This window comes from Thamnophis elegans, chromosome 1 (genome assembly GCF_009769535.1).
Source record: "Thamnophis elegans isolate rThaEle1 chromosome 1, rThaEle1.pri, whole genome shotgun sequence".
NCBI lineage: Eukaryota > Metazoa > Chordata > Lepidosauria > Squamata > Colubridae > Thamnophis > Thamnophis elegans.
Genome location: NC_045541.1, coordinates 156,189,547 through 156,208,063, shown reverse-complemented (window position 1 = coordinate 156,208,063; position 18,517 = coordinate 156,189,547). Strand labels below are relative to the sequence as shown.

Genomic DNA, 18,517 nt, shown 5'->3' with positions numbered 1-18,517 from the left:
GGAAGAAAGTGCTAATGCAGGCAGGTCCTGTGGTAGCATTAGAAGTAGTAGCATGTAGAACATAGAATAATAGTGTCAGAAGGGAGGTCTTTGGAGGTCTTCTAGTCCAGCCCCCTATAATAATTTTGTAATAATTTAGAAGGCTATAGCAGTTGGTCCATATTGCATAAAATTACTTGCTGTGCTATGCAGTCTTCTCACTTCCTATATAATCAAGGTTAAATTGCTATCTTTATGATATTAGCCAAACCCCAATTCTTTGCTACGTATTATACTCTCTGGATCTAAAGGAGGCTTTGAGATGTGTGTCAAATGCCTTCCAATTGTGCCGATTTTACTCAAGTATAAAGGTGATCATCTGGTTCAGAGTTTTCAATTTATAGAACATAGAGACTCATAGTATAAAAGGCCAATTTAACTTGATATGTTTTTGCCTATATGTGGTGAATAAGGAGCCTCACCTTTCAAAGATCTACTCCCTTACCTTGATAATTGCAAAACAAGTATTCAAATACCTTTAGAATATGATCTAATGGGATGGAACCTACATAGGGCCAATGCTCTCTGACATCAGGACTCCTGCCTTGACTGGTCACTGTATTTCTATGCTAGCTTAAATAAACCAGTTTTATTAGATCTCTCCAGTCATTGGCTGGAATCAATCAGTTTTTCCACTATTGTCCTGACTCCTTTATATTATTTCTTGAAATCCGGTTGACAGGATTAAATGCCAATGTCCTTTCACAACCTGCCTGATAATTCATCTAGTATCTAATGGCCCACGACACATCAAAAAAGTTTCCGTGCAGTTAATATTTCAGTTATGGGCGGGGGGGAGTATAAACTAGACAGCAACTACACTCTCTCCAAGCCCTTCTTCCCCTTTTCTAGACAGATCTGTACTGTTGTTAAAGGAACTTGTCAACACGGTTCTTCAAGAGTTTTCTCTATTAGGATTATTTTGGTCTTTATTGCTATGGAGGATTGGTACAATCAATCATTAACTCCTCACGCACAGTCAAAACATCATAATCTACTTCATTGGCTCAGGGGAAGAATCAAAAGGCAGTGCTATATTTCTACACTGTTAAGTAAAAGGGAAGAGGGACAGAAAAGAAGATTTCAATTTGCATAGAATTTGCACATTGATTCATATGTACAAGTGCACATCTTAAATTTCTTGAGGGATCTGGCCCCATAAAACTGGGATTGACTCCCTGTCTCTTTAGGGAAATCTGATGGCCTTTAATAGAGAGGTAAAGACCTTTTTTATTTGATTAGCAGATTCATACAGGTTGTTCTAACTTACTCTTATTTCACTTCCAGGTTCAGATTAACACCCATTTTAAATAACTATGGATGTCTAACACTTAGTCTTATCCTAAACAACTGTTTTAAGTATACTGCTAGAACAATAATATTTGTTTACTGAGTTCTAAGCAAATCTTGTTGGAGCAATTTGTCATTATTTGGGGAGGGGTTGCTTATTTTGTACTGTGCCTTGGTACAGGTACATTATCATTATTATTGTTATCATCATTATTATCAATGCTGTAACAAGAAAGATAGCCTACTTATAAGTAACCTGTATGTTTTGCTGCACATCCTGCTTGCAAATTAAGAGACAACAGCCAAGATTCCAACTCTTGTTTATGGGTGTTGATTGGACAGCTTTTCAAAGAGAAGACACCTTCAAATACATGGGGATATATAGGGCATATAAACAAAAAGATCTGGAGGACACATATCCATTCCCCCCCGACCATTGGTCATGCTGGTTAGAGATTATGGGATTTGTGTCCAAAATATCTGGAGCATAGCAGCTTGCCTGTCCCTAGCTTAAAACTGTCAAAGCTCCACAGAGCATTTCCTGAGTCATATTCCTTTTCATGTTCGATACAGATTTACTCATAAGATTATATTTAACACTCCGCATGTCTGTAGCCGTGAACAAAACAGATGCTGCTAATGGAAAAGGGCTTTCTCCCTCTCTACAGCAGCTTGTACACCCTCCAAAAGCATACCAGAAAATTACGGGAAAATTCCGGATCATATCTGGAGGATGCTATGTGAAAGAAAAAATTAATTCCAACTGCTGCACCACTTAATATCTATTCCCATAATTCTGGAAAATGTCATTAATCCTGAATATGCTATTTTTTAAAAAAAAAAATCCGTTTAAATTGGTGCTGCTATTTAGAACTTTGCTGGAGTTTCCAATGTTTGCATTGCTTCTCTTTTAAAGTATTTAAAATAATACTTTAAAATCTGTTTTTATATTTCTGAACAATGGATGAATTGATTTTTGATTTTGTTGATGTTATTCTGCTGCTTTTTAATCATTTTGTCTGAGTTAGCTTCCTTGATTGGAAGTCTAGCCTGCTATAAAAAGGTCTCTGGGTGTTCTCATCCTTCATGGTTGCTTAAATTAGATTTCAGCTCTTTTAAAAGACAACAAGCAAAGGACGATGGTGAATGTTGTAGATGGTGAATGGTGCAGAAATCAAACTATGAGATTTCCTTCCTTCCTTCTTTCCTTCCTTCTTTCCTTCCTTCCTTCCTCCCTCCCTCTCTCCCTCCCTCTCTCTCTTCCTTGAGTTATATCCTAACGTTTCTCAATATGGCTCTCAACATGTCATATGTAACATTCCTTCCTCCTCCACCATCACCCCCAAGGTTCTGTGGCTAAGGTTAGGGTCAGTTAGGCTAAAACGAAGTAAACACCCTAAAGTCAACCAGACAACTTCCAGAACTAAGAACAGACTTGAACCCATGTCTCGCTAATCCTAGAAAAACACCTTAATCTCTCCTCAACTATTGTGGGGAAATCACTATCATATTATAAGCAAATTGCACTCTCTCACCCAGAGCATTTTCAGAAGTATGCCAGTCAAGCATCATTCTAATCATCACACACAACTATTTAATAATACCACCACTGCTTCATCTTATTTGCATTAGATTGGCTCACACTGGAAGGTTTTTCCACTATAATCTTGCCATGCGAGTATTATTATTATTCATTAAGATAGTCCATAGATGTCACAGAATGATTGAACTGCAAATATCAATCAACATTTTTGCATACTCCCCAATAAGAAAAAAAATGTTTTGGGTGCATTCCAGATGATGGCATGTGCACTACATTTTGTGTGTAGGGGGTAAACAACCGAATCATATTTTGGCTCTGTGAGTTTAAAACATCGGTATCTCCATCAGAGAAAAAACAGCACCCTGTGCATAGGTATTTAAGAGGAAAAATAAAAGAATTTCCTTTTGTATCATATCCGTGAAATCTGCATGCAGTAAATAAACAGTCTTTTCTGGTATTTTATTATAGTGTCCCAGAAACATTAGGTGGCACAAATATAAATCTAATGATGGATGCCACCTATGACTATAGGAACAGTTCACCACAAATTTGACATGCTGAAATTTAATTTTTTTAATATACTCCCCCCATTTCCATTTTACTCATATAACTCCAAGTTATCTGCCCAAAGCAATTAAATTTGGACAGTTATCAAATGCATGCAGGACCACATTTTCATTTGACCATCGTAAAAAAAAAAGCTTGATATGCAGATTATCCGACAGAAGGGAGAACTGAATTTTCAGGTTGTCCCCAATCTACAACATGGGATCCACTGTACCCCAAAGGATTAAAATTCTGCCACAAAAGCCATTCATTATTTTTTTTAATAAGTCTAATGCTGTGGGTTTTTTTTAAAAAAAAATCAAGGCACCTCATTGCTAGAACAGATGCACAACAAAAGCCGATTTGGGTTTCCAACCAATGGGTTGAATTATTATCATAAATTAGAATATGCAAAAAAAAGCATGCAGTATAACTTAGGGGCGGGGAATATCCGCGGGGGAAAAAAAAACCAGGCAGGACATGAGGCCGGATCTTGATACTTTACCAGAGTCTCCCCCGAGCGCGGAGTGGGGGGCAGCTGTCACGTAAAAGGCCGCCACAGCCGCTCCCATCGCTCCAGCCCCACTCAACGCCCCCATTTAGCTGCAAGAACCGGCTCCTGCAGGCCGCTCCCGCCTGCGGGCGCCACTTCCGGGTTCGCTGGGGAGTGGGAGGGACCCTGCTTGGATTGTTCCATTTCCCAGTTTCGGGACGGAGAGAGCCACCTTTCTCTTCCCGCGGTGGTTGCGTCCGGCTTATGCGCGCTTCGCTCCCCCGCCTGGGGAAGGTCAGCGCTGCAGGATATCGGAGAGCTGGGTTGATAGCCGCCCCCGCTCCCATCATATATTTTTTTTAAAGGTAAGACTTTGGATCTTGTTTTCCGGGCAATTTGTCGAAACCACGCTGGAAGTCGACACGTTGGAACACCACACCGTAACCCTGAAACCTGGAGCCCTTCACATGCTACTTAGGCTCAAAGTAGGACATAGAATAGAATAGAAGAGTTGCAAGGGACCTTGGAGGTCTTCTAGTCTAACTCCCTGCTTAGGCAGGAAACCCTACACCACTTCAGACAAAAGGTTATCCAACATCTTTAAAACTTCCAGTGTTGGAAAATTCACTACTTCTGGAGGCAAGTTGTTCCACTGATTAATTGTTCTCACTTTCAGGAAATTTCTCCTTAGCTCTAAGTTGCTTCTCTCCTTGATTAGTTTCCACCCATTGCTTCTTGTTCTACCCTCAGGAGCCTTGGAAAACAGTTTGACTCCCTCTTCTTTGTGGCAACCCCTGAGATATTGGAGCACTGCTATCATGTCTCCCCTAGTCCTTCTTTTCATTAAACTAGGCATACCCAGTTCCTGCAACCGTTCTTCATATGTTTTGGCCTCCAGTCCCCTAATCATCTTTGTTGCTCTTCTCTGCACTCTTTCTAGAGTCTCAACACCTTTTTTACATTGTGGTGACTTGTTGTTTCGAAGATCTTGTTTCAAAGCCAAAATGGATTGATGACCCAGCCAGTTGCACTTCTTAAGGCACAGAATTTTTACCACAGGAAAAAAAAACCTGCAGAAAAACCTTGAAATTCGTATACTTTTATACAGGTGTCCACCTCACTGTTTATGAAAGGTGAGGATGGTGCTCTTCTTGACCCATTCAGGTTTGCTGCAACAGCCAGCTGCAAAATTATTGCTTGGTGCTTTCCTGTTTCTTGCAAAAGTCTTAATTATATGTTGAGTTGCAGTAGGTGTGGCCTGAAAGGTGATGCTGCAAATGAGTCCCTCATCTGCTATATAGATAGAAATAATAAATCCAGTAAAATGATTTTTGGATCCAAAAGGGTTCTGCCATGGAAGTACATATTGGATCATAATTAGGAATGATGGCTTTTAATTTAAAGAGAAAATGGGATGTCAGATGCTACTAATCTTGGTGGCTAAGGGACTCTGGAACTGAATGTAGCTTGTCTCTCAAGCTCAGTAGCTATTGTGGAAGGATTGAGCTCAACAAGGTTCTTTTTATATAAGTAAGGCATTTGATAAAGTAGACCATAACCTACTACCAGATAAAGTAGAAAAATGTGGTTTGGGGAGCATCACCACCAAATGGATTCGTAACTGGTTGACCAATCGCACTCAACGCGTAATCCTCAATGGAACTGCATCTACATGGAGGGAAGAATGCAGTGGAGTACCTTAAGGCTCTCATTTAGGCCCAGTACTATTCAACATCTTCATCAATTATTTGGATGAGGGGATAAATGGGGAATTCATCAAATTTGCAGATGACACCAAGCTGGCAGGAATAGCCAACACTCCAGAAGATAGACTTAAGATACAGAAGGATCTTGACGAACTTGAACATTGGGCACTATCTAACAAAATGAAATTCAATGGTGAAAAAGTAAGGTTCTACATTTAGGCAAGGAAAACAAAATGCACAGGTACAGTATAGATGGTACCTTGCTCAACAGTAGTAACTGTGAAAGGGATCTTGGAGTCCTAGTGGACAACCATTTAAATATGAGCCAGCAGTGTGCAGCAGCTGCCAAAAAAGCCAACACAGTTCTAGGCTACATAAACAGAGGGATAGAATCAAGAATACATGAAGTGTTAATACCACTTTATAATGTCTTGGTAGGGCCACACTTGGAATACTGCATCCAGTTTTGGTTGCCATGATGAAAAAAAAGATGTTGAGACTCTAGAAAGAGTGCAGAGAAGAGCAACAAAAATGATTAGGGAATTGGAGGCTAAAACATATGAGGAACGGTTGCAGGAACTGGGTATGTCTAGTTTAATGAAAAGAAGGACTTGGGGTGACATGATAGCAGTGTTCCAATATCTCAGGAGCTACCATAAAGAAGAGGGAGTTCAAGCTATTCTCCAAAGCACCTGAGGGCAGGACAAGAAGCAATGGGTGGAAACCAATCAAGGAGAGAAGCAACTTAGAGCTAAGGAGAAATTTCCTGACAGTTGGAACAATTAATCAGTGGAACAACTTGCCTCTAGAAGTTGTGAATGCTCCAACACTGGAAGTCTTTAAGAAGATGTTGGATAGTTGGACTAGAAAACCTTCAAGGTCCTTTCTAACTCTGTTATTCTAAATTCTACATTCTCGGGTAAATTAATATCACATCCATTTTGTAGATGTGGATAGCTGAGAGTTCATGGCTTGCCTGGGCCCTCACAAAAACATGGTAGCTCTTCATATTAAATGACCTACTCAGACCATGTAAAAGTGGGATATGATGGGAAGATATTTGTGTTAATTCTACTTTGATTTTTACCATGTTGCCCTGGTCACCAAAGCCTGCCCTTTTCTAATTTGCTTGTTGAATTTAGAAAACAATTTCATCACACTATGGTAGCACATAATAAAAAATAGCAAAACAAAATACCAAAAAGAAATCAGAAACATTTTTTTAAAAATCCTCAAACAGATAAGGACCCGTTTGAAGCCACTACCTGGAGGATCATCTGCGTTCTCAGGGACTTGGTTATGGTCAGAGCCCTGGAGAGTCTCTCTGGAGATACTGTTCCAGAGGAGAGCCGCTTCAACAGGAAAGGCCTACTTTCTGATAAAGGACTTGGAGCATAAATTGTGTAGGACAAGCAGAAACTATTGGAGATAGGCTTTCTCTCCGATGGCTAGGCCGCATGACCCAAACAACTTCTTGGTTGTTAACCAGCACCTTGAATTGTACGCACAAGGGCAATCAATGCAGTTTGCAGAGGAGTGGAAGGACCTGAAGATAATGTACTATGCCTACCAGGGTCCACCCTGTTCTATTCTGGAAACTTCTAAGTGGTCTTTGAGGATAGCACTTCACAATATTCCTTGTGTTACAGGATCAAAGATCAAGGGAGCATCCTTGTGCCTAGCATTGCCAGATGTTGAACAAGTAAAGGAGGACATAATTGAAAAAGTGAACAGGGATGTGTAAGGAGAACACAATAATGGTTTAACTTTCTCAATATCCTGGTAACAAACATTACAGCAAAAAAAATTGCAAAATAATTCACTCGGGCCTACAAAAAATTACTTGTTCCAGTGTCAAGAAGACTAGTTTTTTTTAATTGAAGTATTTTTCCAACAAATCTTTATTTTCAAGAACCCGTGTTGCCAATAAAATAGAACTAAAAAGAAATTTCCTGACAGTTAGAACAATTAATCAGTGGAACAGCTTGCCTCCAGAAGTTGTGAATGCCCCAACACTGGAAGTTTGTAAGAAGATGTTGGGTAACCATTTGTCTGAAGTGGTATAGAGTTTCCTGCCTGAGCAGGGAGTTGGACTAGAAGACCTCTTCCAATGCTGTTATTCTGTTCTGTCTGTTTTGTTTATTATCAGTTAGGACAAAGCTTGAGTTCCTGGGTGATATATACATTAAATAAACATTAGTTTTAACAGCAACTTTTTGCTTCCAATCAAGTCGTAGCTCTCGGCCAACTTTACCTAAAAAAACAGACATAATATTCTAGGTAAAACAACAATTATGCTAAACCAATTTTCACCTCCTAGAATCTGGAAGAAAAGACTGTTTAGAGGATGAGCACTGCTTTGCCCTGAAGAGATGGCTTGGACCATGCCAGAACAAGCACGAAGTAAGAAAGGCAGGAAAGAGATGCTGTTGGATGTTTATTCACCATCACTACCTTCAGACAGTCACCCATAGACTCAGGAGGAAGCATTTTTGGTTGGCCAGCCACAAGAGAAAATCAGGAGATTCCTTTATGACTGGAGCCTTGAAGAAGTTCTTCATATGTTTAAACTGTTTAAAGATGTTTAAAGATGATGTTGGATAACCATTTGTTTGTAGTGGTGTAGGGTTTCCTGCCTAGGCAGGGGGTCCCTTCCAACTCTGCGATTCTATTCTATTCTAAGTCCTAGTTTGAGCCTAAGTAACATGTGAAGGGATCCAGGTTTCACGGTTACGATGTGGCGTTCCAACATGTCAACTTCCAGCCGGGTTTCGACAAACTGCCCGGAAAACAAGATCCAAAGTATTACCCAAAATATTACCTTTTTTAAAAAAATATGATGGGACCGGGGGGGGGGGTGTATGTGTGAGAGAGGGGGTGCTACCAACCCAGCTCTCCGATATCCTGCAATGCTGATATTCCCCAGGCGGGGGAGCCCAGCGCGCATAAGCCGTACGCAACCAAGGTGACCCTATCCATCCCGAAACTGTACGAGGTTTCATTTCGTTTCTATTCCATTCTGTTCTGTTCTATTCTATTTAGCAAACCCTAGTCATCTCCACTCACATTTCAAGATCAAAAGTAGTCAGAATAAAATAAAAAAAATAGGAATTATTCCCAAATTCACTGTCAACAGACCACAATCATACACCTTCTATTCTGCATAAATTTGCAAATGCTTCTCCTCGTATCTTTGGATGATGTATTGCGTCTAGCGACATTAGGCTTCTAAAATCAATTGTACGTTGTTTGCTTGCCATGTAGGCTGTACAGGTAGTCCTCGACTTAAAGCAATTAGTTTAGTGACCGTTCAAAATTACAACGGCACTGAAAAAACTGACTTAATACCTTTTTTCACACTAACGATCATTGCAGCATTCCCATGGTCACAGAATCAACATTTGAATGCTAGGGAATTGTTTCATATTTACGACAGTTGCAATGTCCCAGGGACATGTGACCACTTTTAGTGACCTTCTGACAAGCAAAGTCAATGGGGAAACCAGATTCACTTAACAATTGTATTACTAACTTAACAACTGCAATGATTCACTTAACAACTGTGACAAGAAAAGTCATAAAATGGGGTAAAACTCAACTAATGTCTCACTTAGCAGCATAAATTTTGGGCTCAATTGTGGTCATAAGTCAAGGATTGCCTTATTCACCCAAAAGGTTATACTGCAAACAAGGAAATTGCTGTAGACAATTTAGGTAGTAAGTTAGTTAAATAACTGGTTAATAGCCAATGATTTTTGACATGGAAAATAGCAATAGCATTTATATACCGCTTCCTAGTGCTTTACAGCATTCTCTAATCTGTTTACAGAGTCAATATATTGCCCCCAACAATCTGGGTCCTCATTTTACTGACTTTGGGAGGATGGAAGGCTGAGTCAACCTTGAGCCTGGTGAGATTTGATCTGCCGAACAGCTGGTAGCTGGCAGTCAGCAGAAGTAGCCTGCAGTCCTGCATTCTAATCACTGTACCCTACCACAGCTCTTATCTACAAGCAATATCTACAAGCTAAATTAATCTTTCTCAGCTTGACCTGCTTTACAGGGAGTTGTTAGGGTTACCTAACAGTTCTGAGTTATTCTGAGGGAGGCTGGGTCATAAGTAGGGTAAGAACATAAAAGATGAAGTATATGTGTATGGATATATATGACATTCACCCATTCCCTGGTCCATATTTGAACAATAATCCATGCTTTTTTTTTTAAAGAAGATTTAAGGAATAGAAAACCAAGCAAATACATATATACATATTAATAATACCTGATGACCGCTAGGGGGAGCAACTAAGGAAGTTTTCCAAATATATTTGCTGCCCTCTAGTGATCATCTGAAATTGCCATGTCAGTTCTAACTACTATAGCATAAATTTACAGAAGATTTTCAGTTGCATTGTAAAGAGTCTTGATATGTGACTAGTCGACAGCGAAATAATGGGACTGTAACAAAAAAATCTGGAATATGGGAGATGATTAAAAGAAGAAACTGAATATAATTATAACAGAAGGTAGCATAGGTGAAAATTATCAGGGTAGATAAATCAGCTATGTGGATTACATTTAATCAGAGATATTTGGGGAATTAATTTTCATTCCTTTAATTTTGCCTTTTGGCTATTTAAAATGTTCTTATGTCGATTAAAAACATTTTACATCATTCATTTGTGTACAACACCCCAAGTATTGCTAAAGGGGTCACATTAAAGTTGAAAAATATAAATTTCTAATGTTCTGTAATGTCACTAGAACTGTCCAACAAACAATTTATTTTCTCTGAAACTTACAAAGTTTTAGTAAAAATTGCTCAGAAAATAACATATTTAAAAAATCACCCTTTTCAAGTCACAGAGGTAAATGTTATGAATGTGCCGTGCTAATATTTGAGACCAACTTTTATTGGAGATCCAGTACAAAAAAAATGATTTAAACCTTGGCAGCTCTTATGTTCCTTCATAAGGTATAAATTAAAAGATTTTGCTGGACTAGTCAAGGCATGCCTCTATAATAACATTTTCTTCCGGGCTGAGACACAGGTACCTTGGTCTATATACCAAACGAATGACCCATTGGTATCCCCATGTCAAAACAACTTACCTTATGTGCAGCCAGAACCAGAAAATAACATTTAGCACAGCACAGTACTTAAACAAAAGGGTTCAATTGAGATCTGCATATGTGGGACTGATTGGGGTAGATTGCAGGGGTGACACCAAAATATAATTTTATCGTATTTTATCTATATCTTAAATTATTGTATTCTATTTTAATTTCATTTTAGATTGTATTTTATTCCAATTCCATTTTAAATCGTATTTTATTCCAGTTTCCTTTTAAATTGCATTTTATCAAATTCCATTTTAAATTCATTTTTTTCAAATTCTAGTAATAATTTGTTTCTGGAATTTGCACTTTGATATGGCCCAAGGTCTACTGGTAATCAATAAAGACTCAATGTCATTAACATATTTTCTTCCAGATTTGAATTTACAGCTAGAGATTTATTTTGTACTCTAGTTCGATTGAAGACCTTATTTCTTTGAAATGAACATAAGCCTGTCACTTCTTGAAATGTGATCTACTGATACGGCTTTTAATGGTGCTTTACTACTATATGATATGATTAGTATGATTATGTGCCTTCAAGTCATTTTCAGTTCCTTGTGACCACAAAGATAGAACTCTGTGATGATCTAATTGTTCCTTCAAGACTTTCAATGGTGCATCATCACCACTATGTGTCCATCTACCTTGCTTCCAGTTGTCCTCATATTCTCTTTTCTTCTGTCTTTCCCAGCATTAAGATCTTTTTCCAGAGAGTTGGGTCTTTGCATAATATGTCCAAAGTATAATTTGAATTTGGTCATTTGTGCCTCTAGTGGGTTTCCCCAAAGGTGCTTTTTCAGGAGGCAACTGGACTTTCTGCTTTTTTTTCTTTGAAGACTTTTGCTTCTCACCCAAGAAGCTTCTTCAGCTCTGGCACAATAGTGGAGAATGGAAGGATCTATATTCCTTGCAGACAGCTGGTCATTTGCATTCTTTTAGAGAGTCATTGAGGCCACTTGGAGGTTTAACTATGTCCTCAGGGTCACCTGAGTAGTGCAAATGGGTGTGGAGACTTCTTGGCTGCTGGATGTTTTCTGCCCTGTGTCTCTTCACTGTTGAAGACAGGTGCAGGCTGTTGGGGATGAGTCTATGTTGCCTGCATGTCAAACTGAAAAAATTGTTCCTGCAGTCTTCCACAAACATGCAAATGGGTTGATTTATTCAATGATCCTGTTGTTTGTTTTCTTGGTTGTCTATGGTCTTATCACGAATCTTCTCCAAAATCCAAAGTCCAAAAGCATCCGTACTCTTCCTATCCTGCCTCTTCAAAATCCAAGTTTGGCTTCCATAGAATGTCACAGGGAATTCCATGCCTTGCACAGTTCTGATCTTTGGAAATACAGACATATTATAACACTTGAATCTTTTCCAAGGCTGCTCTACTGTGGTGTATTTCTTGATTGCTTGTTCCTTTACTGTTGATGGTTGATCCTAAAAGGAAGAAGCTATTCACCACTTTGATGTCTCCATTGTCAATTCTAAGGCTGGCTATTGTACCCATGGTCATTAGTTTGTGTACTTTATATTTAAGTTTAGTCCCATTTTTCCAGTGTGCTCTTTGACTAATTAGTAGTAGTAGTAGAGTAGTATAATTTATGGTCAATATGATATTTTTTCATACTTTTCTCTGGTTACAGCAACCTTTGCAAAAAAAAAAAAAAAGGTTGGATCTAAGCTAAAATTTCCCACTTTCATTGTCCTCTATGCAGATGGCTGCTCCTAAGCTTTAAGCTTTAACTTTTTTTTCCTCCTCCTCCTCCTCCTCCTGCTGCTGCAACAATTTACAACTTGCAGCATTTGAGTACCCTCTAGTGGCAAATCAGCAGAGTAGAAAGTACAGTTTTAAAAAAATGCCTGGTAAGGTGATCAATTAACTACAAAAAGGGGGAGAATTACAACTCCCAAAGGAAATGTGGCATATCTGCATAAATATTGCAAATGCTAATTTATATGTAGAGATGAACATTTGAAAAGCATTAGTATTGTATAAGTGGGGAAATGGTCTGTCTTATTAAAGCAGGAAAGATTATTTCTGCTCCCCAGCTGTCCAGGGACAATTGTTAACTCCAACAATGGAGTTGCAACTAAATAGAATCCAGGGACATCTTGGACCAATTACAGGCTTTTCTCAATTGTGAAGCTTTCATTCTATGCAATTAGATCAGTGTTTCTCAAACTCTACTTTAAGACGTATGGTCTTCAGTTACCAAAGGTTTCCAAGTTTGAGAGAGCAAAACTAATTCTAGACATGCATGCTATTCTTAAACATAGCTCAGAAACTTCCCAAGGAACCCATTGCAGCAGCCTACTTACTACCATACCACATATAAGTTGATTTGGTATTACTGTATTACACCAGTAGTAATATTTACCGGTAGTAAAAAGGGATGTGGTGGCTTAGTGGCTAAGACGTTGAGCTTGTCGATCGGAAGGTTGGCAGTTCGGCGGTTCAAATCCCTAGCACTGCACAATGGAGTGAGCTCACGTTACTTGTCTCAGCTTCTGCCAACGTAGCAGTTCGAAAACATGTAAAAATTGCAAGTAGAAAAATAGGGACCACTTTTGGCGGGAAGGTAACAGCAGAGATGTCTTCAGACAGCGCTGGCTCTTTGGCTTTGAAACTGAGATGAGCACCACCCCTTAGAGTCGGGAACGACTAGCGAGGGGAACCTTTACCTTTACCTATTACACCAGTGTAGTGCTTTGGTGTAATACTGGTTATTACATCAAATAAATGGATAATCCATAGGTTTCCAGGCCTAACTGCTTAGTTGCCAGGTTGTTTTAATGGGCTGTGGGAATAACTTTGAGAAAAAAGGACGAAGCACCACAACCTAGACAACCACTTGATGAGAGAAATCTGAGTCTAAAGCAGGAATGGGGGGGGGGGGGGTAGAGAAAGCACCTCAAAATTGACCTTCTCATATTCTCTAGAACAGGGACCGTCAACCTTGAGCAACTTTAAGCCTGGCGAACTTCAACTCCCAGAATTCCCCAGCCAGCTAGAATCTAAAGGCAGGGGAGGGGAGAAGCGCTTTCAGACTTGCAAAATTCTACCGCTGCACTTATAATAGCAATAGCAGTTAGACTTATATACCGCTTCATAGGGCTTTCAGCCCTCTCTAAGCGGTTTACAGAGTCAGCATATCGCCCCCAACAACAATCCGGGTCCTCATTTCACCCACCTCGGAAGGATGGAAGGCTGAGTCAACCTTGAGCCGGTGAGATTTGAACCGCTGAACTGCAGATAACAGTCAGCTGAAGTGGCCTGCAGTACTGCACCCTAACCACTGCGTCACCTCGGCTCAATTGAAGATAGTATTAGTATTCTTAGTTTTTGTTTCCTGGTCTGGACTACTTTGAAGGGCTGGCCTTCCTATAGAACCTTCTGTTCCAGTCAGATGTTGCCCCTCTCATGTGTTTTTCCCGAGTGATCCCGATCCATGTGATATGAAGCGGATGGAGGCCTAGATAGCAGTGGTCCTCCTAAGGGATTGCCCCACACTGCGAAATGATAGGCCTTCTGCAGTTTTTGGGCCTCCCCACCCCCAGCTTTCTGAAAGCATTTGCTTGCTAATGGTGGTGTTAGGTTGACTTATTCTATCCTAGTTTTGTTTTTAATGAATTATTATAGGATTTTGATTGGGATTTTAGTTCTTTGTTTGTAGATTGCCTTCCTGTATGCTGATGTTATTGTATGCCTAGAGTCTTTGGAGTGAGCATTACATAGCTTGCTGTATAAATAAATAAGCAAACTTCCAGATCAATTTTCTTTTCTGATGCTTCTTTATCTTTAAATGAGATTAGGGCTAGATTGCTCTTAAAACAGAGGATCATCCTTTAACAAGTGGGGATTGTGGCCACCATAATCACTTCTTTTCAACAGCTTTGATTTTTTTTTAAAATTCATCCTATTAATGTGACTAATATTAATACAAATAAATGTAAGCAATTAGGGAGTCATTTGGAATATTTGAAGCATTTCACATATACAAGAGTAGTAGTAATTGACATTACATCCTTGTAACAGCCATGTGAAATGTATCCCTCTAAATCTTACCTGTTGCAGATAAGGTATGTCAACCCAATGAAGCCATGTAAATATTGTGTGAGGGGAAAATGGGGGTAACCTTGATGAAGGACTTTATGGAGCCCCTAAAACAACGTTTCTCAACCTTCTAAAGTTCCTATATATTTAAAGTTCACAAGTTTGAGAAACACTGCACTAAATGAACACTGACAACTGAGTCCTGGTTCTGTAAAATGGAAGGTGAGAGAAGGAAAGTCAAAACGCACAAACACCCCTTTGATCCTCTTTGTTGTAGGAGTGGCCCAGGGGTGGGTTCCTGCCAGTTCTAACCTCTTCTATAAAAGAGGTTCCACAAATCTACAGTGCCCTTTAGAACAGGTTCCAGCTCCCTCCCCTCACCCATCTGCACATCATCAAGATGAAGAGTGAGAGGAGGAAATCTGGGAGTTGAAGTCCACAAGTCTTAAAGCTATCAAGTTTGAACACCCCTGAGGTTTTTTTCTAAAGGGTTAGGGGTGCAAGGGTCTTGTAACTTGACAGCTTTAAGACTTGCGTGCTTCAAATGCCAGAGTTTTTGAGCCAACATTTTGGTTGCTAAGCAAGAGCGTTGTTAAGTGAGTTTCACCACATTTTACAAGTTGGCCACCCCCATCCGGTCACATGACTGCCAAGCCACCCCCACCCGGTCACATGGTTGGCAAGCTACTCCCACAAAGCAGGCCACACCTACAGAAGAGGTTCTAAAAAGCTTTAAAACCCACCACTGGAGAGGCCACAGGGACACTCTGGTGGCACCCAATATTTTGTTACTATACCCTACAGCAGTGTTTTTCGAACTTGACAACTTTAGAACGTCTGGATTTCAGCAAAATAAGGCACTGTGTGTTTTTACATTATATTTTGATTGATTACCATTTTGTTTGTGTTTAACTGTTTTGTAATCTACTCAGAGTACAGGTAATCTTCAATGTACAATAGTTCATTTAGTGAGTGTTCAAAGTTATAACAGCTCTGAAAAAAGTGACTTAATGATCACGTTTCACACTTACAACCGTTGCAGCATCCCTATGGTCTATGTGATCAAAATGCAGACACTTGGCAGCTGACTCATATTTATGACGATTGCTCTGTCCCGGGGGTCACGTGATTTCTTTTTGCAACCTTCTGACAAGCAAAGCAAGGGCAAGCCAGATTCACTTAACAACAGAGTTACTAATATAACAAGTGCAGTTATTCACTGAACAACTGTCTCACTTAGCAACAGGAGTTTGGAGCTCAATTATGGTCGTAAGCCAAGAACTTCCCACTCCTGTGGGAGTTCCATCCGCCAGTCAGTGCCGACTGGCGACTACGCGGAGGAGAGCCTTCTCAGTAGCAGCTCCGACCCTTTGGAACGATCTCCCCGTAGAGATTCGCACCCTCACCACAGTCCAGAGCTTCCGCACAGCCCTTAAGATCTGGCTATCCCATCAGGCCTGGGGATAAGATCTTCATACACCCCACCCGAATGTTGAATGAATGTTGTGTTTTATTGCTATTATTATTTGTACTCACATATTACTTTATGTTTTGTCTTGCACTCCCTTCCCATGAGTTGTAAGCCGCCCAGAGTCCCCTCAGGGAAAAGGGCGGCCTATAAGTGACAATAAAATACTAAATACTAAATATACTTAAGACAGGAATAATAGTAACAGTGCTAACAACTCAGAAAAGATTTTGGAAGTTATGAACACATATAAGAAGAAAAATCCGCATGCCATAAAGCATTTCTTGTATCGCTTAAACCAGTGTTTCTCAACCTTGGCAACTTGAAGATGTCCGGACTTCAACTCCCAGAATTCCCCAGCCAGCATTCGCTGGCTGGGGAATTCTGGGAGTTGAAGTCCAGACATCTTCAAGTTGCCAAGGTTGAGAAACACTGGCTTAAACTACCAACATGTTTTCAAGAATAGCCCAATACTAAAGCTGAGGAAAAAGTCTAAAACCAGGTCAGCTGGATTTCAAATGCTGATGGGATAGAGTGCCATTTTATTGATTTATTTGATTTATTTGATTTTAAAATTTTATATTACCACCTACTCGCACCTGGTGACTCAAGGCAGCTTACACAGATATAAAAACACCATATAAAAAAAGAAAAATAATAAAATAATACCCACCACCACCACTTCCCAACACGCATTTACCCAAACCATTTCATAGGCTCCAGTCTGTTCTGGGTTCCTCAGGCCGCTGGCAGAAGAAAGCCTTTAGCACTTTATGGAAGAGAGTTAGAGTGGAGGCCGTTCTAATCTCGGGGGGGGGGGGGTGATGTTTCAGAGGGAGGGAGCCACCACGGAGAAGGCCCTTTTTCTGGGTCTCACCAGATGTATCTCCCTACGAGACAGGACATGCAATAGTCCTTGTTCCCTGCTCTAGTGGGTCAGGTAGATGTGATTGGCAACAGATGGTTCCTTAGTTAACCTGGTCCCAAGCCATGAAGGGCTTTAAAGGTGATAACCAGCACCTTGAATTGCACCCGGAAGCAAATCGGCAACCAATGCAGCTCTCGGACAAGAAGGTGAGACACGTGCACATTGAGGTATGCGGGCTGCTGCATTTTGCATCAACTGGAGCTTCTGGATGTTCTTCAGGGGCAGCCCATTTTGTTCTCAGTTTACCTTCTGCCAGAAGAAAATCCCAAAAGGTGAACTTCCCAGTTGATAAGACAGACATTCTAAGCCCTAAGGTTACGCGAAGAGGGTCTTCTTCCTTGCTCCCATTTGCAAGGTGGAATGGAGGTGACTGGTGGGGGAGGTGGGGAGGTGAAGTAAACAAGATATTTGCAAAGCAATTTCAAACCCAGCTGGAGAACGCATCTCCCCCCCACCCCAAACAACTGCAGCTGTGTGTACTCAGCAAGGTGTCTTTTCCAGCATCAGAGTCTGTTGCAGCTTTTCCCCTGAGACCCAGTTTAAAGGAAAGGCCAGAGATAACACAGAGAGAGAGAGAGAATAATGCCGAGAGCAAATTCTCTTCACCCATGGCATTGTCATTACAAACTCCAATGAGCACAGTTATTGCAAATAAATAAAAACAATGGACCAGAACCAGTTTTACATAAGAAAATACAGAAATACCATCCAATTAGGCCTAAGCTTCTGTCAAACCCTTTCTTTTGTCCCTCAGGTGATAAGGATAATAGGAAAACACTTGAGGCCACACTTCAGGGTGGAACATCAGAGGCAGGCAGTAGCAGTTTGAAAACTCGCAAGCCAACCATAAGACAAAAGATATTCCAACTTAAAGAGGTTTAATAGCCCTTCTGTATTTACCTGGAATTCTGGAAAGGGCGGATCTGGGATAGCTTCTAAGCGTTTTGTTTATTTTACTGACCGTACTCCTCAGACTTCTTGGGGAACACCAAGACAATGCAAGTTGTCTAAAGTGAGCCCTTTCCATGCATCTGAGTATGGGAGTTTGAGAATGGGTAAAATTGGGTATTTGCCATTTTTTACCCTGCTAGGAAAAGGTATGTTGCCCTTTATTTAACAAACAGCAATCAAAAGGGGGAAAAAAATCGAATGCAACCCCAAATATAAGTGCTTCCATTTCAGATGAGAGGCTTAAGTGAGGTGAGCAAACCCACGGCATTCCTCCACCAGAGGCTAGTGATAGCACCTGGCAAATACTCAATAATGCTTTTTTTATTTCTATATTTTCAGTGTAACTAGAAAAAAAACTGGTTGGCATTTAACAGTGGTGGGATTCAA

At 40.2% G+C, this 18,517-nt stretch overlaps 1 protein-coding gene across 1 annotated transcript in view; it reads right to left on the bottom strand.

Moving 5' to 3' along the window:
* Nucleotides 1–4,094, bottom strand: part of TMEM260 (transmembrane protein 260) — a 54,448-nt gene extending 50,354 nt beyond the window's left edge. The window contains 1 exon segment of the mRNA XM_032236223.1: nucleotides 3,924–4,094. Coding sequence (XP_032092114.1) covers nucleotides 3,924–4,017 — 94 coding nt within the window. The 5' untranslated portion in view covers nucleotides 4,018–4,094.
* Nucleotides 4,095–18,517: the final 14,423 nt, after the last annotated feature.